Genomic DNA, 16,045 nt, shown 5'->3' with positions numbered 1-16,045 from the left:
GAATGAAAAAATATTCTGAACTATTTAATGACTGTTGTTCATTCGTTTTTGTTCCCAAATGTCTGTTTGTAGTTCGAACCACATCAATGCAGTGTCCAAGACATTTTCATCAAAATCAGGGCCAAGTAGTCAACCATAAATCCGTTTTGCTCCAAGACTTTAATGCTTCATCTGTCATCGTCCACGTGTTTATTCGTGGACCCTAATGGGAACCATCGGTCGCATCAGTCATGTTGTGGAAGTGCAAAGCAAAAGAAGGTTTTAGTGCATGGGCCCATTCGAATTCAACTCTGCTTTGTTTTAGTCAAACAGGTCTTTGGATTTGGACTGTGACTTGTTGTTCAGGTGCTTGTTTGACCAGTGTGTTCTGTTGTTTAGGCTCGATTGTGTGCATGTGCCTTGTGTGTGCTATGACAACAAACTCCAAGTGTGACCGTAGAATGACCCGAAGCTTTCTTTTTGGGGGGTCAGCTCAGCTGCATTACCCATTCGCTCCCTTGCGCCCATACCCCCCCCCCCTCCCACACACACACCGCCCCCCACCCCCCGATGAAAAGTCAGTGAGGCCTTGAAGGTATAGAGTGTAATATTGAGTGCCTTTTAGTGGTACAAAAAAAAAACTTAATTCAATTAAAAAAAAACATTGACTCGAATAATGAGAAAAAATGCTTAACTTTCATACCAATGTTATTTTCATAAATAGTCATAGCTCAAGAAATTGGTAATTCTTTTACATAGTGGTATCCATATCGAGTAGTCGCCGCCATGTTTGTCTGCCATCTTGCTGCCGGTGGTAATGTTTTTTTCTTCGTGTTAGGCAATACAGTGCCACCTAGTTGGGAAATATTGCACTCTGTACCTTTAGGCTAAAGGTACAGTGTGTAGTATTTGAGCACCATAGATGTCGGCTGCATCGGGTCAGGTGCAATCGACATTTCGTTCTGTGTACATTGTTACACAGAATGACAATACAAGGAAATTATTATTATTATTATTATGTCACTGTATGGTGCCTTGCAACCGAAAACAAGTGCTAAAAATCATGCTTCAGAATACAAACTACGGAGACTCAAAGTGACTAAGACACAACATTATTTTCCTTCACTTTTTTGCTCAAAATAAGAAAGAAGAAAAAGGTGGAAATGGTAAAAATGTGCAAAAACTGAAAGAAAAATGGAAAATTGAAAAGAAAAAAGGAAAGGAAAGAAAGGAAAAAGGGGGAAAAGGGAAGAAGGTATGAGAAAAGGAAAATGAAAAGAGATAAAAGTAAAAAAAAACAATTGAAGAAAGGTAAGAAAAGGGGAAAAAGAAAGAAAAAGAAATGAAAAGAGAAAAAAGTAAAACTAATACTTAAAATGATCAAAAATGAACTTACAGTGGAACGATTTTTCTTTGTTGACGTTCAAAATGTTTTTTTGGGGTGAAAAAAATAGAAATAACTAAAATGATGTACCAACGAAAGAAAAGAAGAAAAAGGACATTGGCTGCATGAAAACGGCTTCCTCTATGGGTGAGGAACATCTTACGTCAAATAAATGCTAAGTTCTCGACTGCCACGTATTAAAAAACTCCATTTTCACATGATTTGATTTGTTTTTTCAAATGAAGCTTTTTTTTTTAAATATAGACTGTCCCTTTAAATTCTAAAACTTAAATAACTTCTCAGGTAATAATCACTGACCCAACCGATATGTTTATTTTACTAAGTACACTAAATGTGTTTTTCAAAAATAACTAACGTGTAGACGATTTAAAGGAAACCGCTGGCTATTGTAAAGTTTTTCAAATGTAGTCTTTTTCATATTTCAGAACAATTTTCACATATAAAACTGTATCAATTAATTTCGTAGATATTGTAACAAATTTGTTTGGTATAGGATTTATTACTCTCCTAATGGAAAACATTTCTTTTACCATGGGTCAATATCAATTACAAATGCCTTTGGCAAATGAATTTAAAGTTTACAACTGTTCCAAGTGAGCGAGAATGATGGAAAGTATTAGTATTAAATGTCATTTTTTTTCTGGTAACATTGGCACAAGATACCCTACGTTTTGTATTAATCACACTTTTATGAAAAAAATACTTTCAGGAAAAGAAAATGATCAGATTTCATTTTATGTTAGGAAAGAGTACAAGCAAGCTGTTGTAAATCAAATTCTTAGTTTGCAGAAATTCATCTACTGAAAGCACGCAATTTCCTAATATTATAATAACTCAATCAAAAGGTTTAGCCTTCCTGAATTATACATTGTAGAATATAACTTTCATGCAATAATAGCAAAAACACTGTGTTGCCTATATTATTTTCATTCTGGAAAATTGCGGGTTTGTTTATTACGTTTTTCATCAAGATCCACTTTTCATTCGTTAAATTATTTTTTCAAATTAAAGATGATTATTAAAATAACACTGCTTTTCGATTGAGAAAGATTACAGACCTTTTTTATTTTGTTCTTACAGCATTTATTTAAATAAAACCTCTTCCCTCTAATATGTGAAATTAAATGAAATTCGGCTCTATTACTCACAATAACTTATAGACCGTGAGCTACGGCGCAGCGCACTTTTTATACTCAGTTGCACTTTGATGTACATATACAACACAGCATGTGTGCACGTAATCTTTTCCTACATGCGTATATACCTATTTTATTTTTTAATTGTATCCTTGTTTTAAACCTCTTTTATAAACATTGTACACCGGGGTTGCAAAGAAAGTATCGTTGGCATTTTATGGTAATGACAATTTAGAGAATCTTGACTCTTGAATTCCAATAACAGCGTTAAATATAACATTATTAAAATACTTAGAAATGTAAAGTGACAATATAAAGGCAGTAGAAACTTACAGTCATTTCGTTTTTTGCTGCAGGTTCCCACAGCTCCAAAAGGAGCCGATCCTGCAGGTGGATCCAGGTTGAGGCGAACTGCACTCATTAATCATGTTTCTTTGGGCGTTTTTTTTTGCCCTTTTATGGCAAGATGGACTCGCATGCTGCACACCAGGAATTAAAACAGATTACAAGGGGAAGATAAAGGATGAACCAAGAAGAAGCAAAGAAAAACACGAAACACTATTTGAAATATCACGTTTAGTGTTAAATTAGATGACCTGGGCACTTTTGCAACTTTTACCGTCCTTCTTGTCTTGTCAAGGATCAGACGCTGACGGGGACAGTGGAGATTCATCCTTGTCGATATATTTGCCCCCCTCACTCCCCTCCACCCCCGTTTGGATCGATACTTCTTGTTTTTTGGGTCTCCGATGAGTCAAACATCGCAATAAACAGCCAAATAATATTAGCCAAACTCTCGCGCACGTGGCGTTTCTCTTAAATGTCTTTTGAATTGATAAACACCAAGTGAAACTTGTAAGAGGTAATCTCATTTTAATCATCCGTGTGATTGACTGACCCGTAAACATTCGAGATGTTTGGTTAAATACAAACATACAGAAGCCGGGTTCAACTGATAAAACTCAGCATCCCGACAACACGTGAACGCACCATGCAACTCTTACACAATCACTCGATGTGAATGATGGCGATTGATGTCACCCAAGCACATTTGGAAGAGTCCAAAGAAGTGAATACTGCACATTTTCTGGACGATTAACACACTATAGAAAAGGCAAGAACCCGTAGTCCATTTTGTTGTTGTTTTTTTCCAAAAAGTGCACAAGTTCCTCCAAAATGTCCACATTAAGATTTGGGGATGAGGCAAGTGGTTCTTAATTGGAGCAGTAAGGGTCAACCCCAGCAGAGGACCCTGTGGAAGAAGGAGGCGAGGGTGTGGAAGGAGCAGAAACCGACTTCTCTGACACCGTGTCGTCCATTTTCTCTTGAAGGCGCTCTCCTAGGTCAGAGGGCACAGCTTTGACCGGGAGCAGGCCTTCTTTCTCTCGCTTCTTCTGCTTCATTCTGCGATTCTGGAACCAGATTTTCACCTGGGTCTCATTCAGCTGAAGTGTGGCGGCGATCTCCACACGCCGGGCTCTTGTAAGATACTTGTTGAAGTGGAACTCCTTCTCCAGCTCTGTCAGCTGCTTGGTGGTGAAGTTGGTTCGAACCGTGTTGGTCTGACTTCCATAGCCGTACTCGCCCAACCTCCCTAAAGGCATTAAAATGAGATTTCAGGGCAATATGTGACCTCATGAGACACAACATTACAATTACTTCATAATGGGACAATATTTGAGTTTAAACTTATATGGGATTTGTGAATGCCAGGCCTGGGAGCTTTTTATTGATAGTCCATGTTGACGCTTCACTTAACTTGGAGGAAGTATTTAGAGGGGGATAGAGTATTGTATCATCATAATTTTCCATATAGTGGATGAACATTGCTTTCATATATGGTACCACAAACATTAAAAGCACCACAGTGTGTTCCCATGTGCATCACTATCAATGTATATCTTCCCTGTCATTTAAAAAGTATTTTTTGCCTTTGTTAATGTTTAAAGATTCCATAAAGGGCAAAAAGGTTCAAAATAAACGCTTATTTCTGTCATGAGAAAAATCGTAACTCTATTTTTTTAGCTGTTTGCCCTATGAAAATTTCTAAAGTGTATACAGGAAAAAAATAAAGGGAATACCCTGGAAAATGGAATGTTTACATTGTGCATATTATCATAAAGTCATAAAAAGTTTTCCAAAAATCTAGTTTTTTCTACCTGACAGCGGTGATATAATGCTTTTTGTGGGCAATTTTCTAGCCTAACATGTGAGCTCATTAACACTACATCAATTTAAAATGGATAACTTAAAATAAAGACCCTAAGGATAATGACTTGTGATCTGATTGTAAAAATAGGCTCTATATGAGCAATCAATTCAACAAGTTTGACAATTTAAATCTTTTTAATTCATATAAATTGCTTCTTGCTCTTTAATTTCACTCTGATGCATGTCAAAGGACACAGACTTTCATGACACCTAAATAATAGCAGTTTTTGAAACTCGGGAGCATCTAATATTGTAAATATTCACATTCTGTTACAGGTTTTTAATACTTTTTGGGGCCAGGTGTGTCTTGGATTGCATCAAGTGATGCTAAATGATCTAGCTTTCTGAAAAAGTAAGAAGGAATCTTGAAAATCCTCACGACTGTATCATATTCATTTACGAGTCAATATGCAAAGTAAAGTGATGAAAACAACCAACCAGTTTTGGGTGGATTCCTCTTGACCTTCATCCAATCGAAGGTCTGCGCATTAGAGGCTCCTTCCGATAGAGGGGAGCAGCATCCCTCCAGGTGAGCGCCTTGCAGGGGAGACAAGGGGTTCGAACAGCCCGGGAAAGGGGTCGCTTGCTCGTGCCCGCCTCCGTAGGCCGGATGTGCATACTGCAGTTGACCCAGAGGCGCTGCGTTGTAACCCTGGCGATGCTGCGTGGAAAGGTTCCCCGAGTACACCAGTGGGCCGCACTGTGGGAACCCGGCGGCGGCGTCTACTTCCTGGTTGAGCGCGTAATGATTGTAGGACGCGCAGAAACTTTGCGAGCTGTAGCTGGAGCCGCAGGCCGGGTATGAAAGTCCCAGGTTACCTGCGGGGGGCTGGTAAGAACCTGGATGCTGGTGCTGGTGGGGGACGTCATCCTGGGAGACCCTGCTTGCCATGAAGCGCTCATCTGCGCTGCAGTTGTTCACCGTCACAGCGCACGACTGGAAAGTTGTAATCCCGTGATCTGTGTGGAACGCTCTCACGGAACACGACCCACCCTCACTGCCCACCACCGGATAATCTAAAAAAGTGCTCATTGTGGCATATTGGACCCAGGCAGCGCCCGGAGCACCTCTGATCTCGCCTGTCTTACCCCAAGTGACCGTGCCAACATTTACCTATATCAGGGGGAGGGTGGGGAATGGGGGTGGGGGGTGTTTAAGTAGGGGGTGCTGACCGCTATCAATGAACGGGCGTGGCCACTTGGGTTGGGGTCAGCCAGTGAGACACTTGAGCTTATCCTCTCGTCCGCTGACAGATTGCCGTTTGAGTGCCTATTTAAATTCCAGCCGCTCGTCGATCAAGGTGACGTATTACGCACGCACTTGCACATCGTGCAAACAAACCGACCCGGGTGGCAGACGACATCGGACGGCGAAGCGAGGGTACGCAGGGATGCTCCGTAGAAGGCAGACTTGTGAACTGTGACCTCAGGTACGAGCGTTTTTTTTCAAGGCAGCCTCATAAAACAATTGCGTCATTGTGAGGGAGATTTTCTTCAGGATGGATGAATGTCTGAATGTGTGCCAGAGGCTATCAGTGTCCCATTCCGATGGCAAATGTTTCACGCTTTAACACTGCAAGAGATTTACTCAGCAAATATTGTCACAGCGGGGCAGGGAGGGCGAATGTTTCACTCCATTGACGCCAAAAAGGAGCCAATGGAGGGTAATAGTTTCGTTTCTATGACTTTGTTTCCTCATTTGGGGTTTGTTGATCTGCATATTAGAATTTGCTGCAAACTATTAATTTCCTCTTAGGGTTAATCATGGGCATAACCACCCCGTCCTTAAACACCTCCATTTTTAAAACCCTCTTTTCTTTAGAAAGGACAAGATATGCTTAAAAGTGGCTTCCGTGGTTTGAGGTGTTCCTAAAAAGTTTAAATTCAAATATTTTCTCAATTTATTATGTGTTAACAACGCCCAACTGAGTTCAAAGAGCCTTTGTATATTTTTCCCCGCAGAGATTATCTGCTTTCATCTTACTTTGTACCTCCAGTGTTCTTACCACGGAGCGCATTATGCTGCATGAGGAAAGGAGGCGGGTTTGAAAGTGATTTCACGCGCATTCTGGCAGTTTTCTTTCATTCTATGATGGAAATGGTGAAAGTAAGAAGAGGATTGTTTCTCTCTCTTGCTCTCTCTCTCTCTCTCTCTCTCTTTTCTTTTTCTTTCTCATTTTCTTTCTTTTACTCTTCTTTTCTCTTCTTTCTTTCTTTCTTTCTTTTCTTTTCTTTTCTTTTCTTTTCTTTTCTTTTCTTTTTCCTTCTGGCATGGCGTATAGCCACAATGTGTAATATGATGTTCACACATAAGTGACGCCCCTCAACAGTGTTGAATGATCCTAAATCCCTTTAGGTGATATACTTTTAATGCTCAGCACCTCCAACGCTCTTAACCTAAAATCGTCCCCGATCTGCATATTTAAATTTGCCGGAATGTATGAGACTGTGCTATTAATTTTGTTTCCTCTTAGGGTCAACACTGGCTTAACTCACACGTTGCACGTATTCATTATCTGCCGTTATCAAATGATGTGATAATGTGTGGCCGGCGGCGGAACGGCTCGCACACGCAGCCCGGAGGTTGATTACGCTGTTATAAAGTTCATCAAATGAAGCTGCTGGGGAAATAAACGAATGGCCTTGTGAAGAGGAGAGCGTGGGAGTGAGTGGGAGTGGGAGCACACTGGAGGGCAAGCTCTTTACTAAGGCTGAAGGAGAAAAAAATAGAAGGAGATGGAGAAGGGAGGGAGGCAGGCTGCAGAAGGGAATCGTGAAACAGGGTTGGGCGCCTCTAGTGGCCAAATGTGGCTTGCATGTCAAATAGAGGGATGCGGGATTTAAGTGGTTTTTAATTAATAAAGTACATATCTATTTGAAATGTATGGTTATGATCAAAATACATTCGAATAACGCAGGGTGCATTGTGTCCTATTTTAAGGTTTTTTTCACGTCAAGTAATTCACCAGTAAGCTGAAACTTTACCCCGTTTGTTAAAGGTTGGGTGCGTCGTTTGAGGTGTCCTTGAAATGTCGAAGGTTGAACATTTTCTGAATTAGGTAACAATGGCCAATTGAGTTCGAAGAGCCCTTATTCTTTATTTTCCACTGCACCCTCTGCTTTTGTATTACGTTTAGCTGTTCGGGCTGGAACACATTCATTTGAGGAATGGGGGCTGGGAGGAGTGCTGGAGAGTGACAGCATGCTTGTCCCAACAAGTTTTTATTTTATTTTTACGGCAACCAAAAACCAAAACCAAAAACATGTGCAAAAAAAAAAACAGAATTGATATCATGTGGTTTGGTCACTTTGAGTCCACGTAGTTTGTATACTTTCTCGAGCTTTGTAGCACTTGTTTTCAGTTGCACTACACATTACAGTGAAATCCAGTGGTCAAATAGTGTCCCTTTAAGATACCATACCTGCCAAGACGATTTTCACCCTTTAAAAATGCCTACCACGAAAAAAAAAAATAATAATAAAAATCTACCGCTTTTTCAAATGTAAACAAATCTTCACTCTAAACTAGTATTTTAGTTTATGACTGGTTTGTCTTAAAGCTATCTTTGTGTGTGAATTAACCACTCATCAATTGCATTCTATCTCCATTTTGGTAAAACAAGCTCTCTTAAAGGAACAGTGTGTAATATTTGACACTAAATTAGTCACTGTATTGAGTAGCTCAAGCAACAACCAGTAAGACGATTACAAATTTTGGGAACTCAAAGTGAACAAACAGCAGTACTTTTCTGTCCAGCTTTTTAAAAGAAAGAAAAAAAGAAAGAATGGTAAATGGTCAATGGTCTGCACTTATTTAGTGATTTTTAAGTCACTAAAGACCCCCCTAAGCGCTTTACGAAAAATAGAAGAAAGTCAAGACAAAAAGAGAAAGAAAAGGAGAAAATAAAAAATGATTGTAAAGGGGAAAGAAATAAAAGATAAAACAAATAATACAAGACAGAAAAAGAAGAGTAAAAGATAAGAAAAAGATCAAAGAAAAAAGGAGAGGGGAAAAGGTTAATATTTCTGGGGTGCAGTAGCACCAAGATAGCCAATAAACATTTCAGTGCCGAACAAATACAAAATCTATGAGAATTTAAAAAGCGCACTTTTATGATAGTTCATGTATTTTTGATTATTATTCCATTCAATAGTTTTCTTTATAATGAAGGGAAAAATGTATAACCACTAGGAGGCACTAAATAAAACACACTGTCCCTTTTAATCGCAATAAAATCTAACGCTTTATCATGTTAAAAGGTTGGCTTTTATGAAATATATCTAGTAATGGCACTATTCTGTTATTTTTAGGTTATTGGAAGAGAAATCTATGGACTGATTTACACAACATTGTTTTCAAAAAGCCACTCAAAGGCTGACACACATTTTGTATTGACATGGCCTGGCAGTGCCGGGCGGATAGAAGATTGGATTCAGCTGCTTGGAGTGGGCAGGAGCTACAGTACCCAATTTGGCCCCCAGAGGGCGATAGTGACCCCACACAAGCAAATTCTTAATATAGAATTTTGTCTGTATTTATTTGGGTGCCTTGACATGAAACCTAACTAAAGATAACCGTGTAAATTTTCACGAAAATCAGATTGGCCGTTTTGAAGCCTGTAAAACACACACACACACACACACAAAATCGGGATTTATAAAGTAGTTTGGATGGATTACATAGAGAAATTTTATTGTAGTCAGATGTTTGAAAGGTTACACTTGAAAACAAAATATATTGTGTGTTGACACATCCGAAACATTAAGTGGTGCTGAGGAGCACTTCATGATTTAGTATATGTCACGTTATATGCATCGATGGCTAATGTTTTAGGCAACATTTTGCTTTACATGTGTATTTTCCAATTGAAATTTTCTATTTTGTCGCTGTCAATGATCCAAAATTTGTTTTTGTTTTTTCATTATCTAAATGTTGTCTTTTTTAATAAATGTAGTTAATTTAAACGCTAGAAGGCACTAAATAATACACAGTGCCCCTTCAAGTGTAATAGATTTGTAAAACTCTTAATAACAAACGATGAATTCTCCTAAAGTATTATTTGGGAACACATTTTCTGTTTTTTTATCTTCTGTTAAAAATACGAATTTATCAAATAAGTGTTTTTCACATGGCAGTAACAATATAAGTTTTTTACTTTTATTTTATTTATATTATTTAGACAAACCAAAAAAAACATTACACATCAACTGGGTGATCGGCACTCATTATTTCGAGTGCATGGGTTAAATTAATACCATGCATTCATAATTGACTTACGTATAACTATTAACCAATTTGGGTTCAAATACCACCAGGTACACTTGAAGAATACCACCAATGTGTAAGATCATAGGTGTATATCTGATATAGAATTATTGTGTGCGTGTGTGTGTGTGTGTGTTTACCAATTACACAATGCTCTTTTTAAATCCGTTTTGTGAATATGCTTATATGCAAACATGCATGCAACTTGATGCTAATAAGTTACCCTCAATCGGGGGTCAGCAATCTGTGGCCCTAGAGCCACATGTGGCTCCATGGATCGTTGTCAAAAAATTGTGTAACGGATTAAACAAGACGTTTTTAGTTATACTTTTAAAGATTTTAAGTTCATATAAAATAAAATATATATAAGTACAGTTGACTTAAAATATCTTAATTTCATCTTTAAAAAAATAATATTCCACAACACAAAATTTCCATGGAAATAAAATATGATGAGGGAGGGAAACACATTTTTGGAAAATATGATTTCTGTAGGAAGACAAAACTTGAAAAATATTTTTAACGTTTTACAATTTTGTGAATAAGTTTAAATTAAATGTTTGATATTACATGGTGAACTATATGTTAATCCTCTTCCTGTTTTGTTTTTTAAAAAAAAGCTTGTCATTTTTTTGCGGCTCCAGCCATGTTTTTGTTGATGTTGTTTTTGAGTCTGTTATGTTGGGTTGCTAATCCTTAACCAAAGTAGACTCTAAAATTACAGAAAACCATTTTAAAATATTTGTTAAAACTGTCAGGTCTTGCCCCTGTCGGCTCTAATCTGGTACGTCTCGGTCGCGGGTAAGACGACGTCATTGTATAGATTGCTAATACTGTCTCAGTATATAGCGAATGTTATCCTGTATCAGGGATATATTTGGTCAATAAACTTTTAAAACAGATTATCTCTGTTTACAGTACATAGTCACGTGATGTGACCTCTCAGGGTTTCTTCATTTTCCTCATCCTAAGGTTTTTGAGTTTTTCCTTGCCCTCACGTAGGTTTCCGATCAGGGAATGGTGCAGTGATGCATGGTTTGTGAAGTCCTTGAGACTTTTTGTGATTATGGGTGTCACAGATGTACACGATTTGGCTTGGCTTTATGCTCCTATGCGATCATTTTCAAACGCACAAAATGCATAACGCAAACTTGTAAGAAACCCCAAGCAGTCCATACTCTCAATTTCCCTTCCCCCTCCTTTTACATCCCATCTGCAGCAGAGAGCATGCGTGGGCGCAGAGAATGGTGCATGTCAGTAAAGCCAACCACCAGCAGGCCATGGAGCTCTCTGTGCTCTTTGTGTGAACACATGTGCACAGAAAAGACGCGTTGTCCCGGAATGATTTGGTTATGGACACCAATACTGCAAGGCTCCCCCTCCGCCATGTTTGTTTTAAATATACATCTGTTTTAAACACACAAAGAGTGCACATAGACTCACCGTTATTATTATTTTTCGTTCGCTGCTTATAGCTCGCTTGTTATTAAATCGATCCGTGCAACTGGTGGTGGTTGATCCAATACACAAAGTTACATCCCGGTATTGAACCAAGGTGGCCCATTAAACGATTCCCATAAGTCAACTCAAGTGCAAAGCAATAGAGCAAAGCTATTCATAATCGTCATATCGAACCCCGATATTTCACTTGACGGCTCAAGCAAATAATAATGCATGAAAAAAAGAATCCTTGTTTTATAAAATAATGCGACGGATGGAGCTCTTGGAATAAATGGGAACTGTTTTGAATTGGAGCTCCGCAGCCTGCACAGACATGCAGCTCCCGCGAGCCTCTGCAGGAGAGCCAGCTTGTTTAAACAGGCCATAAAAATGAATCATTGCCCAACCCGTGGAGAGACTCGGCCCCCTTTGAGCTAAGATATCGAAGGAAACCCGTCCGAAAATGTAAGTGGGCCTGTATTCGTGAACATTAAGTCACAATCAGGCTCCTTAATGTTCGTCCCATTCATGCCACTGCGGTGATTTATGAGGTCCTGGAGGCAAACATGGCTCGGCTGTTTCCTTGCAGCATGCACTGTGTCAGGGGTTTGGCTGTGCAAAATATAAATCTCTGCTGTTGCATCAAATTTGAGGTCATTTTTTTCACAAAAATAATTATGTGTATGTTTTAATAGCATATGTATCGCATCCTATGTTATTTATTAGTTACCAACTGTTTTTTAATTTGAATACTATTTCCAATCCCGCGCATTTCCTCCACATAATTCGTCATTTGAATAAAACTCCCAACACCAAACAAAAGATTGTAGCAAGTTTTTTGTATTCTAACAAAAATAGTCAAGACATTGGAAGCTATACAAAAATAAAAATTACCAGTTTTCATACAGGCCAAATGTTTTTTCACACACACACGCACACACACACACTCATTATATTTTATCCCTTGCCCCATAAAAAAACAACAAAAACAAAAATAAACAAAAAACGAAATAAAAAATAAAGCAAAAAAATAAAAACAAAATAATTATGCTATTAGAGTCCTCGATCTGTCCGTGACTCTTACCAAATGTGCGCCGAATATACATAATAGTCGTGATTGATTTGCGTTAATAGTTGAGATTCTGAAGGTCGATTGTGGTTAAAGATTCCGAGAAAAAATAGAAAGTGTCTGCAGAAATGTCCACGGGACTGTCCAGGGATTCTGACAAACTCGGCGAGGCGGCATCGGACAGCTGCAGGCAGGAATCCGAAGAAAACGCTTGGAAGTCGTGTAAAGAAACATCCAAAGCTGGGGGACTGTCGCCATTGTCCGGAGCGGATGCCGAGCCGGGCCCCATTGTTGACACGCAGCCCGGAACAGTGGGTGACTGCTCGGGAAAATGTTTCAGATTTTTCTCATTGCTGTTCATCGGCGCAGCAGCGAAGCCATTGTGGATCGGCTCCACATTGTTGTCGTGAAAAGAGAAAGTGTCCCTCTCCAGCAGGGCCCCGCTTTGCTCGTACTGGGGCCCGTCGTCCTCTTCGTCGCTTTGCATCCCATCCTCTGCAATTCCTGGACCTTTGGTCGGGTCCCCGTTGTGGTTCTCCTTGGTCTGTGTCTGCCGTTTGTGCTTCATGCGCCGGTTCTGGAACCAGACTTTGACTTGGCGCTCGGTTAGGTCGAGCAGGGCCGCGATTTCCACTCGCCTGGGTCGGCAAAGATACTTGTTGAAGTGGAATTCCTTTTCTAGTTCCAGGAGTTGGGTGTTGGTGTAGGCCGTTCTGAGGCGACGGGAACTGCCGCTAAGTCCTCCGCTGTCCGGGACCTCGGGCGAGCCTGGGGAACCGGGGTGAAACCGTTAAATACATGAGGAAAATGAGAAAAAATAAATGCATTTTAATAGATTGGGAAAAAAACTCGGCTCGTCCGGGCAGTGAGACGCTAATTAATTCTGCAGAACTCCATCACTTTTCATTACCGTCACACATCAAAATGGCGACTACAGGAATAAATCAGACAACTTGAACCTAACTTTTTTTGCTTCCCAACACTAATAATAACACTATTTCACCTTTTGGAGAAAAGCACACGGGTCCATTAGTGGGCAATGTGGTAGCGGTGGTCGTGGGCAGGTGGTTCCGCTTGGAGGCTTTCTTCTCCCGCATCCAAGGGTACTCCGGGGGCAGTGAAGCGGTGGGCAGGGGGCTGCAACCATCGGGGCTGTGTCTCGGGCGGCCGTGGCGCGGATGGCTGCCCGGGTTGAGGCTGGGGATGGTCTGCTCGAAGGGAGGAGGAATCAGTGTCGAGCTCTTGATTGATGAACTTTGAAATGAATCAGCGACAGGGGGGAAAGATGTCAGGCACTCAGCAAGCGACGGCTGACTATTGATAAATCCGCTCTCTCGCTCGAATTCGTAATTCATCTCCTCTCCCTGCGAGCCCAGGAAAAAGTTTGCACGCAGCGAACTCAATGGCCACGCCGAGGCGGGAAAATCATTTAAAAAATTAAATTAAATAAAAAGCTCCTGTGATTGCTTCCTCTTCTTATTACGGCTGTGTGGGGACCGAGCTAGTATGAAAGTATTGAATTCATGCAGACAAGGTTGAAATTGGACCGACTTGCCTGTCACATGATTACCTCTGCCCAATGACAATTTGGGCTTTAATCAAAAGAAGCCACTGACTGCCTGATTGATCCAAAAAAAGTCTTGCTCGCTTTCCTTGCTGCCTTGCTCATGCAGTGGTGCCACTTTTATTTACATCTTTCTCCTCCCGACTGAGCACCACTAAGAGAAGAGCCCCCCCAATCGTAAAAAAGTGTGTTTTTAAGAATGGCCGACTGAGGACCCCGCGCCGATTCGTGCACTCCTCTTTCTCGTATTGTTTGAGGATGTCAGGCGAGAACGCCCACCGCCACACACATGCGCACACGCATGTGCAAAATAGCTACCCAAAAGTATTTCAGATTTCATTTTATTTTTTCAAACAATATCCCAAATAGGTATTCGTGTATGGCCAGAAGAAGGGCTCCTGTATTCACATCCCTTAATATATATATATATATATATATATATATATATATATATATATATATATATATATGTATAGGTATTTAGATAGAGTAAACATTATTAATATATCGAGTTTCCTTGGCGATTATGTGTTGTAAGAGTCTATCGTGATACAATTATATGTTTTTATCTTTCAAAAAAATACTTTGTGGGGTATGGGGCTGTTTTCTTGTTTTGATTTTAAATATGTGTTCCCTACAAGGAAAAATGGATTTGAGGTAGGCACATAAAAGCTTCATCTTCAGCCTACTCTCTTTGGGCACATGTTTATGTATTGTATAATTGTAGTATACAGCGTTTTTGTACAAATAGTTTATTGTTTACCTTTTTAATTAATAATTGATGTTGTTTATTTGTGCTGTGTATGGATAGGAAGCCAATAACAAAATAAAAACATTAAAAACTGATTAAACTGTTGTTTTATAGTTTACAAAAAAAATCAAAAAGATTGTTTCGTTTTACATCCAATATAATTTCCAAAAGTAGACCTTTTCCGCAATTTGAGTGTGCTTTAGGATGCTTTTATGCTAACACCCAGTTAGCATTGCCATTTTTTGATGCTAACCTCATTTGTGTTCGCGCTATTAGCTCCTTAAACGCCTCTACAGTGCACTTTCAAGCTAATTAATGGCCATAATAGCTGCCATAAACATTAAAAACGAATAATCCACCGCGTTATTACTGAACGTCTCTCCCCTGCTGAGACTATGCTTTATCTTCCTCTTAAAGCCATCTGTGAAAGGCACGTTTATGGGAATGTTTTCACTCCTTTACCGACATCGTTATAATTTAAAACTCGGCGAGGAAGCGAGAGGAAGAAGTGGTATAGGTTCTCTCTCAGTTTGTTGCTTATATACCAAACAAAGAGTGCTGGAAGCCTGCACGCGATCAATCTTACTCGCCAAAAGGTCTGACAGCTCGGTGCCCTCACAACACATTTAAGGCTTCTAACTCTCCCTCGGATCAAATGCAGCCAGGAAGCAGCGAGAAACACTGCTCACTCAGATTAGAACCCTTTTCTGCATGCTTTGAGTCCGAGCTGTCGCTTGAGGGATATTGAAGAAAAAGATAAATTCGAATCGGACGAGGCTTGGGGTATTTCCTCACTAAGGTTGTGAACGCACCACGGGTGAGTGTATCGAAAAAAACGCGCCCATACACCTGGATTTTATCATTTGGATGTGCAATTAAATTGGGATATTTTTGCAAATATCGAATGACTTTGAATGCTGGGGGTTGCCATAGGGAATTTTGCAATTAGGCACAAGCTTTGTGTATGAGGAATGGAGTGGGTGTTTTTGTTTCTTTCGTTTTTTTTAAGGATTGAACCCACACACATTGCATTATGAATGGTTTACCACGGCTTACCCAGAAATGTAATTTTACTCTAAAACCTGGCTTAGTTTTGCACTTTTGGATTAAATGCACATATGGGTGAGATAAGAACCTCGTGCTCATGCACAAGTCCAGCTTTGACACACCATGGTTCAATTGTTCCAGGTCTCCCTGCTAGCCATATGTCACGGATACTAATGG

The 16,045-nt window shown here is 39.8% G+C and overlaps 3 protein-coding genes across 17 annotated transcripts in view; all 3 read right to left on the bottom strand.

Moving 5' to 3' along the window:
• Positions 1 to 2,969, bottom strand: part of LOC148371427 (uncharacterized) — a 60,745-nt gene extending 57,776 nt beyond the window's left edge. For all 15 annotated transcript variants that reach the window (XR_015849811.1, XR_015849810.1, XM_088329494.1 and 12 more), the window contains exon 1: positions 2,854 to 2,969. The gene's annotated coding sequence lies outside the window, so the exon portion shown is untranslated. The remainder of the gene's footprint in view (positions 1 to 2,853) is intronic.
• A 435-nt stretch (positions 2,970 to 3,404) lies between these two features.
• hoxa1a (homeobox A1a) lies at positions 3,405 to 5,779 on the bottom strand. Its single transcript, XM_088329486.1, has 2 exons — positions 5,170 to 5,779; positions 3,405 to 4,114 (listed from the first exon to the last, which is right to left on the bottom strand). Exons 1-2 carry the CDS (start codon positions 5,762 to 5,764, stop codon positions 3,735 to 3,737), a joined length of 975 nt encoding a protein of 324 aa, XP_088185612.1. The 5' UTR covers positions 5,765 to 5,779; the 3' UTR covers positions 3,405 to 3,734.
• Positions 5,780 to 12,339: 6,560 nt separating this feature from the next.
• Positions 12,340 to 14,310, bottom strand: hoxa2b (homeobox A2b). The gene is made up of 2 exons (XM_088327864.1): positions 13,510 to 14,310; positions 12,340 to 13,274 (listed from the first exon to the last, which is right to left on the bottom strand). Exons 1-2 carry the CDS (start codon positions 13,859 to 13,861, stop codon positions 12,565 to 12,567), a joined length of 1,062 nt encoding a protein of 353 aa, XP_088183990.1. The 5' UTR covers positions 13,862 to 14,310; the 3' UTR covers positions 12,340 to 12,564.
• Positions 14,311 to 16,045: the final 1,735 nt, after the last annotated feature.

This window comes from Urocampus carinirostris, chromosome 2, assembly GCF_059441175.1.
Source record: "Urocampus carinirostris isolate Australia breed hairy pipefish chromosome 2, RoL_Ucar_1.0, whole genome shotgun sequence".
Classification (NCBI taxonomy): Eukaryota; Metazoa; Chordata; class Actinopteri; order Syngnathiformes; family Syngnathidae; genus Urocampus; species Urocampus carinirostris.
The sequence above is the reverse complement of the archived record's forward strand: the minus strand, read 5'-3'. Positions and strand labels throughout refer to the sequence as shown.

Excerpts from the sequence above, each read along its gene's own strand:
- hoxa1a (XM_088329486.1), bottom strand. The coding sequence starts at position 5,764 with ATGAGCACTTTTTTAGATTATCCGGTGGTGGGCAGTGAGGGTGGGTCG. Across the intron at positions 4,115-5,169 it reads GAGGAATCCACCCAAAACTG|GGAGGTTGGGCGAGTACGGC; the intron begins GTTGGTTGTTTT and ends TAATGCCTTTAG.
- hoxa2b (XM_088327864.1), bottom strand. The coding sequence starts at position 13,861 with ATGAATTACGAATTCGAGCGAGAGAGCGGATTTATCAATAGTCAGCCG. Across the intron at positions 13,275-13,509 it reads CGTGTGCTTTTCTCCAAAAG|GCTCGCCCGAGGTCCCGGAC; the intron begins GTGAAATAGTGT and ends CCGGTTCCCCAG.